Source organism: Lepisosteus oculatus, chromosome 8 (assembly GCF_040954835.1).
Source record: "Lepisosteus oculatus isolate fLepOcu1 chromosome 8, fLepOcu1.hap2, whole genome shotgun sequence".
NCBI classification, from domain to species: Eukaryota; Metazoa; Chordata; class Actinopteri; order Semionotiformes; family Lepisosteidae; genus Lepisosteus; species Lepisosteus oculatus.
Window position 1 is genome coordinate 49,065,942 of NC_090703.1, and position 18,727 is coordinate 49,084,668.

General features: G+C 44.4%; 1 protein-coding gene across 2 annotated transcripts; it reads left to right on the forward strand.

Annotated features, from left to right (window-relative positions):
- The first annotated feature begins 1,212 nt into the window (after nucleotides 1-1,212).
- LOC102697745 (transcription cofactor vestigial-like protein 2) lies at nucleotides 1,213-9,017 on the forward strand. Of its 2 annotated transcripts, none has more exons than XM_069193714.1 (4): nucleotides 1,213-1,284; nucleotides 4,843-5,042; nucleotides 5,378-5,800; nucleotides 6,655-9,017. In XM_069193714.1, the coding sequence occupies exons 2-4, from the start codon at nucleotides 4,862-4,864 to the stop codon at nucleotides 6,693-6,695; spliced, it is 645 nt and encodes a 214-aa protein (XP_069049815.1). In that variant the 5' UTR covers nucleotides 1,213-1,284; nucleotides 4,843-4,861; the 3' UTR covers nucleotides 6,696-9,017. The 2 variants fall into 2 exon arrangements, with proteins under 2 accessions (XP_069049815.1, XP_006633056.1); XM_006632993.3 differs by lacking the exon at nucleotides 1,213-1,284 and adding an exon at nucleotides 2,270-2,437.
- The last annotated feature ends 9,710 nt before the right edge of the window (nucleotides 9,018-18,727 follow it).

Genomic DNA, 18,727 nt, shown 5'->3' on the forward strand with positions numbered 1-18,727 from the left:
AGGTTTTTGTGTGTTTTGTTGCATTTTTCTACTCTTGAAATGTTGATTCGGGACACTCGGGCATCTCCCAACTTAAAACAGATAAGACAGTTTTGGCCTTCGCCTGATCACGCTGGATGATTGTAAATCTATTGCCAAGGCTGGGACAGTATGGCCCGCGTGTTGGTTACACTAAAACGCTGCGATGGAGCGGACTGGAACGGCCGCAGCTTGTGAACCCCTGCCTTACAAGACACAGTCTAGACGCACAGCCCCAGAGAGCTCAAAGTTACCTGACGTGCAGTGCGCACACCTGGGCCAGCCCCCTCGGTTCTCCAGCGGGACGCTGGGACATCCTCCCTGGGGAGGACTGCGAGGCAGTGCTTGGCTAAAACAGACCGCAGCTTCCGACTCTGTGACGTCAAGGTGCTGTACCTGGTTCTGTACCTCGCGGGGGCATGGTTGGTGCTGCTCGGGCTGCCTATAGCCTGGTCTCTGCAGCCCTCGGAGGCCAGGCGTCGCTGGATCTGGTCTGTATCATGGTGGGCAAACCCAGTTGCCCCAGTAAGCGGGTTTTGCGCTGTTGCTTGTGAGTTCGGACCAGAACCTGCAGTCCAGTGCTCCAGTATGACCGTGGACACTGCTGTAGGAAGGGACATCCTTCTGATGAGAGGCCAACCTGAGGTCCTGACTGTTAGAGCAGTAGAGGTTTCATGGCCCTGTACGAGTTGGGGTATTAACCCAGCTGTCCTGACTGAGGAATCTCCCTGAAGCTATCTGTTAATTCAGCTGCTGAGCCAGTTTGTCGCTTCTCCACCTGGTCTGCTGTGCACTGGGGCTGCTGGTGCAGAATGGCAGCTTTGTCCCACCCCTTTGGGGGCCTTTGAGATGAAAAGCCCTCTGCTAGCTGAGGCGATTTTTTGTTAAAATCATTTCTGAAAGGACGACTTGCTCGATTAAGAATCGCCATCAGCAGCAGGACTGGGGTGAACAATGAAGCTGGACCCGTTCAGTCTTTGAATCTGCACATGGGCGGACGTGAAATGATCTCTATATCCAATTGGATCCCCTGCTAGATCCGAGACTCTCTGTGGTCCTTCGGGGTGCCCTTCAAACGCGAGGATTGATTTTTTTATTTGGAGCAACATGTAGAGCTTTGTTCTTACGCGCGTCCACGCTGCCCCCTGTTGTTCGGCTTGTACCTCAGATTTTGGGTGCCTTCGTTTCGCCCTGCGCGAATCGCACTCGGTGCGCCGGGAAGAGAAGACGAGAAGCGCTCTAGACTGAACCTTGCTGTGGGAAAAGGTCCGGTAATAGCGGCATTATCCCGTTTAATTAATATCACTCTTTCTTTCAGTTTGTCCGTGTCATCAATTTGCCTTTTGTGTTCCTGGTCCATTTTCATTCATTACCGAGATGAGGGGACATTCTCGGCGTGTTTTTTTCTTTCTTTCAGTATTCTCTTTTACCTAAGCAAGGGCCATTTTCACCACTTACAGGTACACCTGCAATTTTTATAATGCGCATAATTGCTTCACCCCACCGGCTATAGAATATTTAAAACCTGATTTAAAACTTTTGCTAGCAAGTGACGTGGAGTCCAGAGTCATGTCTGTCAACTGGGGCAATGCGTAACAGTCGGTTTTATATGGATTGTTTAGATTTTCATGCACGCATCTCTCTCATGCATACGGAGAGAAACCGTGAATTAAAATAGCACGATTAACATTAACAAACCCACAAACATTCCGTCATCACGTTACACCATCATCCTTTAGACTACAATAAAGCACCACTTGATGCTTTCTTGCATCAGATGACTTCTGGCATCGAAGGCCTGACCGATTCCTGTTATATCAGGGAGTTTATTTTTCCAGGAAAGTGGCTATAATCCTGTAGGACGGGGATTGTCGGTCGTTTATCCAGTGTTTAAGCACACTTGGGTTGTTTTCCCCCCCACCTGTCCACTAAACGCGCGGTACGCTTTCAGAAACGAAAGCACCTTCACTGAAGTCGGAGCTGTGCGGAGTGGGGGGCGGGCAGGCAGCCGGGCAGCCGGGCGCGGAGCGCGGGGGGCGGACGGGCGGACTCGCCTGGGCGCATTCCGCTCATACCTGTCCCGAGCGGGAGGAACGCCCACGCGGCGCCCAGGTCTCTGCGCGGAGAACCGCAGGTGGGAGTGGGAGGGGGGCGTGGCTGGCGGCACACGTCGCCAATCAGCGCACAGCTCTCAGGCCGACCTCATTATATCTGGAGGAACTCGAAATTCCGCGTGAGAAGCGCGGTAGAGATGTGGGTTTAGCGTATTCTCCGGACTGGGTTTTAAATTTATTTATTTTTTACAGTTCAACTTTTACAACTATTTAAAAAAAAAAAAGCGACTACCGGATTAGTATGCCCGGAATAAGATCGCGCTGGACCGCCGCATAGACTAAAAACCATCACCGCACAATTACAGGCAAGTAGTATCATCTCACAGCACGGCAATATTGCACTTGATGTTCCTTAGAATTTAGTTTCGCATTGGCCAGGCGCGTTTTCAATTATAGGACGGTACTGTTTTCATTTTTTTTTAATTAAAAATGAAGTGAGACTTATTTTTCTCAACATTTGTAATTCTCCGTGTGGGTTCTATAGCATCGCAGCAAGCGATTTAGTTTTTTTTTTAATTATTCAGCATTAGAATAAGATTAACTTAATAACACAAAAATCGCGTTATTGTATAAGGCTAGACCAAATAAAACACGGGTTGAAAAGTTTCCGCTCAACAGGAAAACAAGTGTATCATTACATATGTGAAACAATAATTGGATTTAATAGGTGTTTCTCTGTATTTGAAACATCCAGTACAGGAAAACAATTCGTGACCTGATATCTTCACATAACAGCAAGGAAAGGGATTATATTTTAGGATTCTTTAACTTGTTAAAAAAATGTTTTTATTCACTGAAAAGCAGAGCCTGTCATTACGTTTAAGCTTCCAGATGAGCGAGAAGCTTCTCTCAGTGGTTCTGAGAGAAGATATACTTCAGTGATATATATTGGTGGTGGTGGAGGGGAGACCCCATTACCTGTAAAGCGCTTTGAGTGGAGTGTCCAGAAAAGCGCTATATAAGTGTAAGCAATTATAATTATTATTATTATATATTATACCTCACAGTAAAAACGACCCTAGAAATAGCTTAAGAGACGTTTCCTTGAATATGCCCTGAGTGAAAATGTTTTGTTAACATTGTACAATGGGGTTCAAAAGAAGAATAACCTGATAAATAAGTTTTGTGGAACGTATTTGTGTATGTTTTTCCCCTTGGAAGGGCTTATTCTAGAGCGTCAACATATAGTCAGTGTAACTCCTGCGCCCCCTGTCCAGACACAATTCAGGTAGTTTTACGGCAAATCATTAACTACCCTAACAAGGGCAGTTTCAGTGCTGTGTCTTTGTCTAAACTGGAAAGTTTCACAGAACTCATACAATGCAAGATGAGGTTGTAATTGGGCTGGGTAAGAAACAGGTAGGCTGTAGTTAAGGGTACAATCCCGGTTATTTTTTAACACAGGGGGGATAACAGCAGACCTCAGTCCACCAGGCAGAAGGTGGTATTTCTGGGGTACACTGATGGGCTTTCATCTTAGCTGCAAAGGAACAAGGTTTATTCCATGCTGAAAAAAAGTAGAAAGAAAACGCAACGTTTCGGCCGTGAAGCCTTCTTCTACCTACTCTGTCACATAGGCAACATCAAGTCAAACCTGTGGAAGCAGGAAAGGGTGTGATCGCCATGACGACAGGAAGTGCGTTCAGCACCTGATTGTTATGCAGTGTGTTGCGAAAGAAGGAACACAAAATGTCTCGCGTGGTTTGGCGGCGAGAGGACACGCGGACGTCTCGGCTGTTTGGGGAATTTTATTGACAGCGGCGAAAAGGCCTAAGTGATCTCTGCAGCCCCTCTGGGGAAGACAGCAGGAGAAGGCAATGGCTGTAGGCCTGCTGGAGCCGTTCACAGGCCTGCGGATGAGCCGGCAGCCCAGGCTACTCCCGCCAGCGCTCCAGGCGCTGTCCCGCTGCCCTCGAAGAGCGCATTTCGTGTGTGGGTCCTGGGGGGGGGAGGAACGGGCAAACGGGACACAATGGGTTAATCCTAGGAGCTGGACTCTCAATAACGTGTGCTAGGGTGTAAAGAGCGACAGAATCCTCAAGCACCACAGACAGGGCTACACGCAGCAGAGCCGTGGGGTCAGAGGGCAGAGGGCAGAGGTCAGATGCCCATTCGGACTCTTGGACGTTGGAAACGCCCCAAACCACAAGAGCTACTGCTTCACCGCACTTACATGTTGGGAGGCTGACAGGCTCAGTAAAGCCAGAACATTCCACACTGGCGTAGAGCTCAGCAGTGAGGAGACTGAGCACCTAGAAGAATCCACACATATACTGAAACCACTAAGAAGTGAAGTACTTGACGTATCAGATTTAGAAGCTCTGGTGGAAACAGAAAATAAGAAGTAAAACTTTGCTTTGGGAATATATTCAGATGAGCATTCTAAGCAATGAATAACCATCATCGATCTTAGCCAATATCCCAGCAAGAGAATTTCCAATACTCATTCAACAGCAAGCTGTAATTCTGTGGGTAATTTAGACAAAATAAATCCACTGTTCACACTGTTGGTATCTGCGATGGCCTGTATTTTGCATCACTGCACTGAGCCCAGACTGTTAGCTGGCACTGATGTCGCCTCCCTGCGACTCATGGCCCAGTCCGATCTGCTGTAGCTCGGGAACATGTTACATGTTAAGCAATGACCTGCTTTGCCCTAACTTGCAACTAACGTGCACAAACGACCTCTTCCTCAATATCCATCTGCCAGGAACGGAGGGTATTGTGCAATGGAGGAGAAGCTCAGCCTTGATCCCGCCGGAAAGCAGGAGGAGCAGTCCAATTGTGTGCTCTTCACGTACTTCCAGGGAGACATCAGCAGCATGGTGGACGAGCACTTCTCCAGGGCTCTCAACAAGGCCAACAAGCCCAAGGACCTCAGTACGAAGAGCAAGAGCAAATCCAAAGCCGGTGAGCCCCAGCCTGCTTCCCTGGTCCCGCTCGGTTCCCCCTGTCCCAGCTTTGTGCCGCCCTCTCCACGCCCTGATGCCAAATCCCATGGTTTTAAATGCCGAAGTAAAGCAAAAGGGAAATAAAAAGATACACTTCCTGTATTCTATTTAAAGTATGTCCAGTGCTTCGCCGGTGCAGATCCCCAACTGAGTGGCTAATTTAAGCACCTTAAATGTTTTGGAATCAGTGCAGCGCACCAGGGCGGGCGTCTTAAATTCCCACCCGCATGTGCTGCATTGAGTAGGAATCCACAGGTGGGCCGTGGTGCCGTAGTGATTGCTGGTGTCTTTCAGTTTCAGCTGAGACCTCCTTCTCGGGACAGTGGAGCTTCCCCTCTCCAGCCTGGCCTGGGGGTGCTATCTCTCCAAACCCCAGCCGCATTCAGTTTGCCGCGTCAGAGAACCCCCATCCTTCCTCGGGGGTGTTAAGTGGCCCCCACAGCCAAACGCCACACATCTGGACCTTTCCTCCGAAACCTGGCTCGGGCTTTGGGCTCTCCCCTATTGCGTACCCTCAGCCCGTGTCCCAAGAGCGCCCCAGAATCCCGACGGACCGCCAGTACCCCACCTCCTTCCTAAACCTTCTGCAGAATGAGCAGCAGGGGGGGGTGAGCGTCCCGATCTCGGCCTCAAAGCCCGAGCTGGCCCCTGGCTGGTCCGGGACCCCACCAGCTGCCTTCAGGGAGACCATGGGGGCTGGGCTGGGCTTTGACTCAGGTGAGGTACACCTTCCTTCCTTCCTCGAGTGGGAGCAGCAGGGCGGAGGGATTCACACTCACACCATGCATGATCCTGCAGTAAATAGTTGTGCATTAGGTACGAATGATGTGTTAGACCTACGGTGTGCCTGCGGTATGAAAACATTTGACACATTCAAACTATGGAAAAGTAAAGCATTTAAAGTACTTTTAATGTGTCAATGTGGGAAAATATCCCCACTTCTCAGATTCAGCTTCTCAATTTTTATTTTTTGGGAGGCTGTCTTTAGTTATTTGCACGCCTGTTGGTACAGACCTCCGTGGAAGAATGTCAGTGTGAGGGAGAAAAGACCTCATAACTCGCTAAAATCCATAGGCTTTCCCAGTTTTCCATTACTGTTACTGTACACATTCCGAGCTGCTGTGGAGAGAGCTTGGTAGGTGAGGGGGAGTGGGAATCTGGACAAGGACTGAATGCTGTACTTGCTCAGTTTCAAAGCAAAGTGAGAAGCTTGGTCCCCAAGCCTAGCATGCCTTCTGTGCTCTAACTGGGCCTCATCTCAGGAGCAACGCTGCCTGTGATGGAAGGAGTTGTGTTTAACGCTCCACCTCTGAAACCTGCAGACCAGAGCCTCTTCCTATAAGACTCCTCTCTGTGATGAAGATGTCGACATTACAGAACAGAATCCTTCACACACGTATGAACGGCTGGAGTTTATGGGCCAACCGTAGTGCACCAAGGAGGCTAGAACATGTCACATTGTAATATTACAGATACAATCCTTCCGTACTAAAGATGAAGAAAATCGGTGTGTAAAAATGAGATTTCACTTTCTCATGTCACGTCTCATTGTTTCCTGACTTGTGTTTTAGGGATCCCGACTCCGGAGAAGAAGGATTTGTACTGGTATTAGAAGGTGTAGGAGCAGCCATGATAGACTATCGTAACTACCCACTAACTGGCACAGGTCTGCAACGTGTGTTGGGCATTGCGGTCACATGGCTCGCTTCTGAGCACAGTGACAAATCACGTCCAGAGACCACAGCCTGTGGAGAGACCGCCTGGGACACAGAGGCAAACAGCAGCTCGGCGACAGCGGCTCTCCATTTTCCCCACACATCTTTACACCCCGGGAACCCACAGGCTCACAAGCACATGACTCGAGACACGCAAACCAGAGCGAACTGGAAATCCAGTCGAACGTGCTGACAAGCCCCAACCACCCTCCTGCAGCAGGGCGGCGGAACCTGTTTCCTGCCTTGCGGCACATCCACGGAAGTTGAAACGCTGAGGGGGGGTTAAAACAAATCAGGAACAGAGAGTCAGAAGGACAAAGCTGCTGGGCTGCTTTTCCAGGGAAGTTCACGGCGCATTTTACACCCACTTCTGGACTCTGAAAATCGATGTTGTGTTTCACAGCTGCTAGGTATGGATACTAAAACAAATAGGTGTGTTTTAGTTTTGAAATGCATGTCATATATTGGATATTAGACACAGATTTGTCCACCCGAGACTCACTTCCGACAGACAAAGTCTGCGATTCGGCCGTCAGTCTGATTAGCCTTCATGCCAGTCCGCGGTTTATAAGCTGTCGCCAGACATAATAAACTTTATTTTATACAGCGCCTTTAAAGGTGGCTTCTCAAAGCGCTTTACAGAATGACAACAACAATAAATGAAAAGAATACATAAGATAAAACACAATGACAATAATAAGACATGCTGACTTTCTGACTTATAGCTGTGCAATGATGATGCTGTACATTGGGACTTGTCACCTCTACCTTAAAGGACTTTTTTTCTTTTATTGCAGGATACTTGCAAGTTCCTTGTGTAATCCTGTAGTAAACTGGGTCTGCAGAAGCTTAGCCCGGATGCACAGCCATCCCAAACTAATTAAAAAAATGCTGATTAGTCGCTGGAGGTAAAAGCTTCAGTCAAATAACACCAACAGAAATAATTGCAACATTATAGCATCTTTAAGTTCCTGATGAAACCAATTCCTCTGAATAGTTTGGAAGGAATTTGTCACATTTTAAGAAATACATTCATTTATTTCCTCAGAATTCAAAAAAAGTCCAGTGTGTACCTGTGTCGGCGTGCTGTAGTGCTCACAATTCTAGGCTTGTGGTTTCAAATACCAGGCGATGCACAGCAGCTACACACTTGAGTACGGTACTGCACTCCAGTACAATGGGCCCCTATGTAAATACGTATAAAACTTTGTTGCTTTGAATTAAAGTATCGGCCAAATAAGTTATTCATGATTACTAGCAGGGTTACAGATAAACACAAGTGTATATGTGTGTAGATTCCCATCTGTCTTCATTCTTGCAACAGTGGCTTTACAGTCAGTTTCAACGGTTGTGACTGACTGATACCCACCCAACAACATCTTCCTATAAAAATAGTTGGACTAAGAATTAAAATAAAAACTCATGGGACACTTGTAATGATAAATAAGCGTTTATTATTAGATTATTAGATGAATGGTGAATAAAAGCCTTGTCTAATTCATAGAAGCGTTCCTGAAAATTTATGTATTTTAACCATTTTAAATGATATTTAAAATATCCATATTATGAGATGGTTACCTGAAAGTTAAAATGTTTTTTTTTTTTTCATCTATATGTGAATTTTAAGAAGGTGACCATCAGGTGCCACAGGCACCAAAACACCTCAAAACTGCAGAAAATTAAAGTTGCTGCAAAAAACAACAGCGGATAAGTAAAGTGTCACTGTCACACTTTAGCTAACTACCATGCCCGGTATGATAATACTATTTTGTTTTTCATTAAAAGAAATAGATTTTTTTTCAGTGAACAACATGAGCAAGTTTCTGCTTTTCTTCTGATTGCACGTGGATTATATAACTGGCGCTTCTAGGTCAGGTCAGTGTTACTGCTGTTCTCTTGTTTGCTCTTGGCAATGAAGCCCCAGTAAAACGTGTGACACAATTTTAAGATACAGATTGCAGGTTTTTGCAGATTCAGTGCATGATCAGCTTTAAAATTCTGCACAGGTGATTTTGGGGTTTTATGGTCACCCTAATTTAACTGATTGCTGCTCTTATGAAAAGAACAAAGTTTATGTGGCTGTGGTGGAGTTATGAAGTAATGTGTGTCCTAAAAATATAATTGTAAGTGAAGTAAATGTATTTTTTGCTACAAATACAGCCATGCATTTTTCTGAGTGTATATTAAATGTCATAAAAAGCTTTATTCTGTTAAAAACACTTCATAGTGTTACGTTTTGATTATCTTAATGCTTTAATGATTTAATTTAATATTTTGAAATGTGTTAAAATGACCCCTGAAGTAGAAGCTCCCAGTTATTCATTCTTTGGGTTGAGTTATCTGCTTCTTTACAGAAACTGTATTGCTTACTGCTCTTCAAGGGAATCAAGCATTTACTATTGTCTTGTAGTTTAGTTTCTTCCTTGTTTCACTTGATTTTCTAGTTACCAGATGCTCCAGGGGATTTGCACAGATAATAGGAAGATCGCCCAGGCAGATAAAAACGTCTTTGGGTACAAGGCGTTTTGCTGCAGGTTTGGTCTGGGGCGTGAGTGGTGCTCCCTCTTGTGGTTCAAAATGAAAATGAGTGGCCAGTGGAACTGATTACTATACAGCAGATACACGACATTAATTTAAAAATGTATTGAAGCAGAAGATTCTGAAAACAGGAACAGCTCAACACCTTTCTGTTGTCTTAACCAACAGGGGGTTGCACATGCACGTCAGCGAAAGGAGGCATCTGGATCATCAATCTGATCAAAGAAATCTGAGAATTAACGCCGAAGGGTTTATCACAATACGCGAGTCTTCAAATCGCCTTTGAATGATGTTTAACTGTGATGATTACGTGGCACAAGTGAACAAATGCCTCAGTATTTCAAGCACTTCGTTCACGACCGTTACTGATCACGGAGAAGGACGCTGCCCGGCCCGAAACACAACTGTTCGAAAGTCGCTCCAGTCCTGTGAATGGGGACACTTGCTGAACTGCGATTGATCCACTGTGATTGATGAAGAGCAGACTCCACTTCCGGCAAAGGGAAGGACACGTTTAGCTCAGTGATCGGGAAAGCCCAGGTGACCAGCAAACAGGCCACCCAGGTGACTGAAAAGGTCAGAGCTTAAAAGAAAAATAAAACCCCTTCGTGGAGTCTGTCTTTTAACTTTCAAATGAATTTATTGGACAAACGTTGTGAGATGTCTAATTAATTCAGAAACGGACAAATGGCATAAATGTGACCCTTTTAATCATTCCATAGTTAAAATGGCTAATGGAGGAAAAGAGAGCTATATTGTACTGAAACGCAGTACTTTAAAAAAATTGCCCATATACCCAATTTGTTAATTAAATATTTTTATTTACACATTTTTCACGTGTCTTCGGACACCATTGCACGGCTTGTGACTTTGATGTGATTTTGGATTAGGAACTCCAAACTCTTATTTCAGGTAAACTCCTAGTAACCTTGGAGACTGTCAGTCAGGTCGCCTCAGGCTGCTAAACTGAGGCCATCGCAGAGGTGGTTGCCATGGGAGACAGGACAGGCCAGCACAATACTCTTCCGTGATCCGGCCAGGATGTGGCACAGTGAGATTCGGCAAAGTCTCCACAGGGCGGCGATATTCTCCTTCCCGTGAGTCAGGCATCACACTAGCACATGGTGCGGTGTTATTAGTCCTGTTTGGAGGATCCCTTAAGGTAAGGAAGTTTGGCCCAAGCGATGGAAACTTCAGAAGTCCTTGGGCACCCTTTCAAAAGAACAGCAGGTGCTCTAACACTGAGGCTCTTTGGCACGGCTTCAGGTGAAATCAACAGCAAATGTAGCTTGCAGAGATTTCACACACACAGATGTATAGAACATCCCAGTTTGGCTTTGTCCGAAGATGTTTCAAAGCAAGATCATGCTTTTTTTTTAATTTAAAAAAAAAAGGCTGAGAACAGATAAAATAATTTAAATTAAAGAAGACTTCTGTTTTTTTGATGAAAGTTTCAGTTGAACAGGAATCTGTGGACTGCTCCCTTGAAGATTCCCAGGGACAGCGGGCTGAGCTACTGTACCATGTGTCAGGAATGGGAGATATTCGGATTCTGCCCAAAATGGTTACACATGAGAGGGGGGAATTCAGTCCTCACGGATCAGAGATTCTCATTTAGCTGTTTCTTGACAGAAGCCAGGAGATTGGCTGCCTGGGTAGCTTGTTCCATACTCCCACAACCCTCTGTGTAAAGTATTGCCTCCTATCCGTGGTATTAAATGCACTTCTGCATAGTTTACACTTGTATCCTGTGGTGGGTATTCCACTGAACGTTTTGACAAAATCTGTTGGGTTGACTTTGCCAGTGCCTTTGAGAATTTTGTACCAGGTCCCCTCGTAGTCTCCTCTGTTCAGGACTAACAAGGTTCAGTTTTTTCAGCCTGCCAGTGCAGTAGAACATTCCCTTAAGCCCTGGAACATACCTGATACCTCTTTTTTGAACTGATCCCAGAGCAGCAACATCTATTCTAGAATGTGGTGACCAGAATTGTAAGCAATATTTGAAATTAATTAAAAATAATGCACAGTGTGTCCACAATGCCCCAGCAGATGAAAAGGAGCACTGGTATGATGTGTAGAGCAAAGGGCAGGCATTTGAGCTGGTTGAGCAAAGGTGAAAAAGCTTTGATCATTAAATATCTCATGTGCCTGACAGAGGAAGCGATGGTTTCAGTATGTGCGCAGATAGTTTGATAGCAAGCCCCACCAGGGGGATAAATTAGGTAATAAAGACAGGTACCTACCAGAGATTTCTTCTGTCTGTGATATTCACAGTGCTCAGTGTGGTTATACTGAAGCTCAATTGTCTCCTCTTTCAGAGCTATATTGTATATCTGAGCTTCTCTGGGCATAGGATTTTGACATGTTCACCAGATGAAAAAGAATGAATGAGAAACAAAGAAGACCACTGATAGAAGCACTTGCATTTGACTGAGATTCAATAATGCGAGGTTACAACTTTTGATCGACCGACTCAGTTTTGGGATACAGTTGCTGCCCAGTGCACCATGACACCCAGGCCCCTGGGAGTTTCTGAAAAAAAAAAATTCAGAAAAGAGGTAAAAACCACTCGTCCTAAACCTGATTTAGGACCCTTAATCCAGCCCTGAGGTTATAAATTGTCTAAGTAGTGTGTGAATGCTAACCCTAACTCTACCTGGGGTATCAAATGAGCATTTCCTCTTTATACAGTATGAGATATTTAATCATATATTAGCTGTCTGAGACTTGCACCCTGGTGGTGGTGGAGGGGATCCCCATTACCTGTGAAGTGCTTTGAGTGGAGTGTCCAGAAAAGCTCTCCACATAGGTGTAAGGATTATTATATATTATTATTAGAAATACCTTAATTTTTAAATGTCTTTAAGGTCTGGCAATCGATTTCCAAATTTGAGACACGCTCGATGTTTTCCCCCTCGGATTTAAAACGAGTTGGAGGAACATCTCATTGGCAGTGAAAAGTGAACTGACCTCCAGTCCGCTCCTGCCGTTTGGACAACGTGCAACAGACTCTCACGCTGCTGTTGTTTGCTTACTTTCCTATCCAGCTGAGGGGTTTAAAGCTCACAGGCATGAGGCTCTGGCAGGGGTAAGTAAGTTTGCCATTTTTGAGCAGTTCCAGTCAGAAGCCACGCTCATCAGGAAGTCAAACTCACCTAACCTGCTCTTCTTCTGCGCAGTTCTTATCTCTTTGTATCTAGCCAGGGCCGTCTGTTGAGTTTACAGATTCCCTGTGGAGGCACACAATTTGCTATTGCCACAGCAGAGAAAGCTGCTGCAAAAGCCTCGTATGGGGGTTATTTTACCTGATTCCAGATCTGTTTTTTTTGTGTGGCTGGCCAGAATGATCCGATTTGCAAATAAATGTTCAATATTAAAGTGGAAAACGAACAGTACATAAATACAGTACATTTGCATTGCAAGCTTTTGCTGTGTGATTTACTCTCCAAGTGTTCCATAAAAACTACAGGTGGAATAATGAAGAGATAATTGCAGTTTGTAATCTTCCATTTAACGCCTGTACTTACTTCACTTACCCCAGCTGTATGTGTTCAAATGCATCTCTCCGCCGACTTGGGTTCAAACAGATTTATGAGTGCATTCACACCTGTTGGACAAGGTGAGACTCGCTAATCACACCAACTACATGAGAACACAAGAAGGGTGTCATGAGGCCAACTCATTCCCCCTGATCACAGGTAACTAATTGATCGGAGAGCAGAGTATCGATGTCAGCAGCCTGCTCAGCAGGCTGCAGGTCTCTCACTCAGCCACACTCACCTGTACGCCATCTTCTCAGTCCTCGAAGGGGAGGGTTTCGAGGTGGAGTGGTTAAGATGAACAGTGGTTGAACAGGTGCAATTGCCTGAGCTGACTGGATGGTAAGTGATGGAGCCACCAAGATGTGAAGGGGTCAGTTTATTAAAAACTGGTTTGCAAATGCGTCTTGAGCCCATGTCTGTCTCCTAATTAAGATCATTGTAGAGGAAGAGAGTAACAGCAATGTCGATGTACTGTAACATGCTGTTTTGTTTACTAGTATTGACTAGATCTTATACTGGTAGTATTGTCTTGGAATAAGCTCCATGGCAAACAGGGTGGGATTCAGTGTAACAGATCATTATTAAAAGTCTAACTGGATGGTTTCCCCACATATTTTTCTTGATTACCTATTTCATGCTAAATTTAAACAGTAATATACTGGAAAAATGAAGTCTGATAAGAAAATTAAATCTTACATAACATATTCTACAGATTACCACAACAATTGTAGCCTTTTAAGGATATATATATATATTTCCTCTTTTACATATTTATGCCTATAATTTAATAATTTTAATCAAGGATTTTACTTTTAAAAATTTAGGCACTCGGTTTAATAAATATCTATAGCTTGGTGCATATTGTGTAAACTAATGAATTTGTTTTTCTTTTGTAAACTGAGTATGTGCTAGAAAATAATTTGAACAGCCCATTTCAGGAGACACAAGGGATGAGAGAGAGGAGAGTCAGAAATCGGTTATGAAACTTGACTGTAGAGCTACATTTCTTACATAGAAGAAATATGTAAAGGCTGATTTTCCAGTGTAGAGTATGTTAGCTATTCACATACCACTCAAGCACACAGATAGGCTATCTCAGTTGTCTACAGCCCTGATCCTGGAGTGCTCCAATCTGGTTAGTGTTACAGGTCACCTGTTTTTAAAGACTGGCAGCAACTGTGAGCTGCTGATGAATCCAGCAAGTAATCTGATCAATTAATATAATCTTGGTGCTCAAGGGCTGAGGAGTACTTACAGTAGTAGTTGTGTCCTAAATGATCTCTAAATTACTTAATTTAACAAGTCACCTGTTTATTTGACAGTGGAATTGTTCCAGATCTTTACAAAATGGTGAATTAATGGTGACCTACAGAACATGGTGAATGGAGCTCCCCATGATAAAGGCTGGGGTTCCCTAGAAAATATGAAATAATGACAACATATGTGGATTTCAATCAAGTGTATTGATAGCTCAGAGGTCTTTATTATAATAGTTTTTTATATGAGTACAGCCGTGAGCCATGTCTCAGTTTGTAATTTAAAGCTGAGCCCACAGAAAGCAGCAGAATATAGCAATAGGATAACTTTGCAACTTGAAGATCAAATTAGAGGTCCAACAGCCAATTAGACACACAACCTAATAGTAATTAATGACCATGACTGCAGGCTTCAGTGAATTGTAAGGTTTTACAGAAGGAGGCACGCTGATAATACGGCTGAGTGACAGTGAAAAATGGAAGATGGAAATAGAAGTACATTCCAGAAAACCACATCTCCAAACAGGTCGAAAAGTCTTTTTTTTTTTACTGTTGTTTCCATTTTCTTCTCCTCCTCTCCACCACATGAAGGGGAAGTACATTTAAAAAACAGGATGCACGTCTTTACGTAAAGGGTGGTAGGAGTCTGGAACAACCTATCCAGCCATGTTTTTGAACCTCAGTGGCTCCCAGTCCTGGTCCTGGTGTCCCACACCCCTGTTGGTTTTTTGCTTAAGATGAGCCGCAGTGTTTCACATTGCCCACGTATCGCCTGTGCATCTCCATGCCGGTCCTTGTCCTCACTGCGTGCTTGCCGATGGGCTCTTCACTCCCTGCGAAAGGATTTGCATGACGAAGATGAGCCCTGTCCACTCAGTTTGTTGCAGGTGCACAGTGGGCTGCGCGCGTGAGCCTCATCAGAACACCCCCTCCCTCCCACTCCCATCACCTCCGAAAAAGGTCAACCGACAGCATGTTCACAAGGGGAATTCCTCACGCGCAGTGATGCCATCGGTTGTGTGCCACAAAGGAACTGCTCCATCGTGTCTCCCACCACCAACATGTGCTCTTCTTCCTGGCCAGGAAATGCCAGCCTGCTTTCTACACTCAAGCTCCTGCGAACAATAGACAATGGAGCCACATGGGGCAACACTGAATAAAAACTCCCTTCCGTTTGTGGGGTGTTGACTGAATGTGTTTAAAAAAGCTATTGCTGCTGCACATGAACTCCCCCACAACGCATGAAAAATGGTATTTGATGAATTCAGTAATAAACACTCAGTCTATTTCCTGGGAGAAAGGAGCGGTCTGACAGCCTAGTACTTGTGTATTATTATTTTTCCCTGAATAATTCATATTTCTAATAAACTGGGATTTCAGTGGCTGACTTCATTTCAAGGTTCAAGGAGATGAAATCATGACCGCAGAATGACCGGTTGGATAAGCTCTGGATTTCAAGGAAAGGTTGAATTTAAGAATGGGAAATGAATGAGGAAACACACAGAACAAGCCACTACCACCTGAAATTCGTGCAACTAAAAGCTACATGGCAGTTTTTGATCAAATTGGTATGTTGTAGACTCAAACAGCAGACACAGAGGGACATTGCCACTGAAGCTTTTTAAAACATATCCTAATCAAGCACTTCTGGTCTGGTGGAAAAGCCCAAAAGGCAGGTTTTGGGGGCACACAATTGTACATTCACAAAAGGCACTCCCTTAGGGTGCAGAATGAGCCCTAGAGGCACACGGGTGGCCCCTGGTGGTGAAAGATGGCTGGGTCCGAGGTGGTCAGCACAGCGACTTGCCTGGCAACAGTAATACCTGGGTCTTGCAGTCTCATCAGTGAAAGTGTGCAGGGAAATCAGGAAGCATTTTCTAAAGAATCCATTCTCTCAATTTCCCCATTCCCTGTCACTCTTATGAGTTTTTTTTAATTTTTCCCCACACAGATAAAAAAACTTAATCTTTTTTAAATCGCTTGTCCAAAATGCAGTAGCCAGTGACAAGGGATACAAACAGGTTTGTCACAAACCCTGAACACTTTCTTAAAGGTATCACTTACAGTTGGTATTGTTTGACCGTAAAGTGCTAATCTGCTGAAAGAGACAGGTTTGCTTTTGCTTTATTTTTTGTATTTTCAGTTCAGTTCCAGTGCCTGTTAAATTGTCATATTTTTACTAATTTGCATGCAAATTGCCTGCATGCATGGGATTGCACGCACTAACAGTGCATAAAATGTTCATTAATATTAGAAGTACAGCGTTAATTAATTTTATACAGTGGAGTCATGACATCAACGTGCTTTGTAATAATGAATAAGTAATTCCCTATAGAGAATAATGACACTCCATGGCCAAGTTTTCTAAGTTGCCCATTGGTGACATGCTTTGTCTCTCTCAGTCTCTCTATATCTCCCAGCCTCCATGGGGAGTCCTCCTTATTAAAGTTCTCTGCCTCCTTGGTGTTCTGCTCTTTAAACACCCTACAGATGGAAGAACAGCGATCTCGACATTGTGCCCATGGATTATTCATGCTGCTGTGCTAAAATTATCTCCCTCCATCTGCTCCCGTGTGAATCCCCCTCCAAAAAAAAAAGCCCTTCAGACAACTTTTCCTTCATTTTGAAGTGATCTCTGTCATGTCTTCTGCCCAGGGGGAGCACGCTGCTGTAATTAAGTCTGCAAGAAGGTCCCCTTTCTGCACCCCTCTGTCTGCCCGGCTCAGTGCTCTCCTGCAGACCCAGGTGCGATCTAAGCTGGCAAACCTACTCGGATCCTGTTTTCATTCACAGCCCCCTGGCGAGCCAGTCACTGACCGTTCTGCACAACACAGTGACAGTGCTCGCTGTGTTTGCATTCAGTGCTTCATAACGCACAGGGTCTTTCAAGAACACATCAGCCCCTGTGTCTTATTTCAGGCAGTGATGAGAAAGCATCACATTTAGCTGATATAAAATGATTCGATGTCATTGGTTTGATTGGTGCAGCCAGGTGTTTTTAGTGGCGGGGTGGGTAGTGCTGTTGCTTTAGAGCTCCAGGGTTTGTGACTGGTTTTTATTTTACACTCATCCACAAGAGCATAAGAACAAATGGCCATTCAGCTCATCTCAGATGTTTGTTCGTTAGTCATTCATTGATCCTGTTGATCTCATCCAGCCATTACTTTAAAGAAGCCAGGGTGGACATGAGCCTCAGCAACAGGGCTGGAGAGTTTCACACTCCCACAAACTTTTGTGTTAAATACTATAAATAAGCCCTGCTCCCCATTTTAAATGCATTACTCTTTAGTTTCCATTTGTGTTGTTGGTGTTTCACTATTCTGAAAATTCAGGGTTTTGGCAGTATGCCTGATCTAAATCATGCCAACAAAGCACTTTTTGGGATTTTTTTAAATGCAGCTTCATTCCTCCACTCTTCTCAGTACAAGATTGAATGCCTGTACAAGCAGTCATCCTTGAAAACCTGTCTTTGTCGGAAAATAAAACAAGGATCTTTTCTGCAGGGGGAGAATGGATGTGTCTTAAGAAGAGAGTTTCAAAGGCTGAGGATGACAGTTTATAATGAATTTCAGTTACTGTGTGTAAGAACAATAAAAAATATCAATGTGAATGATAGGAAATCTGCAAGATAAGTACCTGTGACCCATGTCACAGCATGAGCAAGACAATGCCTAAAGAGAATTTTAATTTTGCTTTAAGTGGTTTTACCTCTGTCATGTTTTGTCAAGATAAAAAAAGTGCACGTGACTGTTTCACTCTGATCAGAGTTCATCAGTGTGTGCCTTGACTGAAGAAACAGGCTTCAGGTGAGAAGCGCTCTGAAGGGTCAGGCTGTCTAAGAACAAACGAAAAATACATCAATATTAATTCTGGGAATCATTCTGTCTGTGGCGGCTTGCTTTGACGTTCATATGAGATTGTTTTGGCCGAAATATAAAGATGGATTTCCAGGCAACGAAGCTACAGGCCCCCGCTGGTTTGACCCCGCTGACCCCCAGCACACTTCCCACAATGACAAACAAAGCAAACATCTCTGAAACATTCAAAACCTCCAGTATTACCAGCGAACTGTGCAGGGTCTTGTGAAGCGTGCAGACTGACTCACGCAGCTCACACACAGATTCACCCTGTCTTATTGTAAGCAAGAGCACTTCCCAGCTCCCTTTGTCAGGAGTAATTAAGGGTGGAGGGGGATGCAGCCAAGGGCCGAGCTTTGCTGAATGCTTGTCTTTTATCACTTTATTGCTGGTTTTAATTCAGATGTTACGGGTGATTTTTAAAAATTCACGGCACTGTCGTGTCTACGCCTGACCAGCCTGAAATCAAACAGATCAAGCTGACTGGCTGAGGCATTCAGATGGGAGGCAGAAGAAAAAGGACTCTATAGACATAAAGACATAAAGAATGGATTCTTGCTTTAAAACACTACAGTGTAAAACCAATGCACACACGTGCTTTTTTATTATAACTATTACTACTTTCACCATAGAGTGTTCGTATTGTACTTCCTGTCTAAAACTATGGGATTTCCTAAAGAAGGCTGGCTACTGTAGGCAGCTGGAGATGGCATGACATGCTGTGGCCATGCCTGCA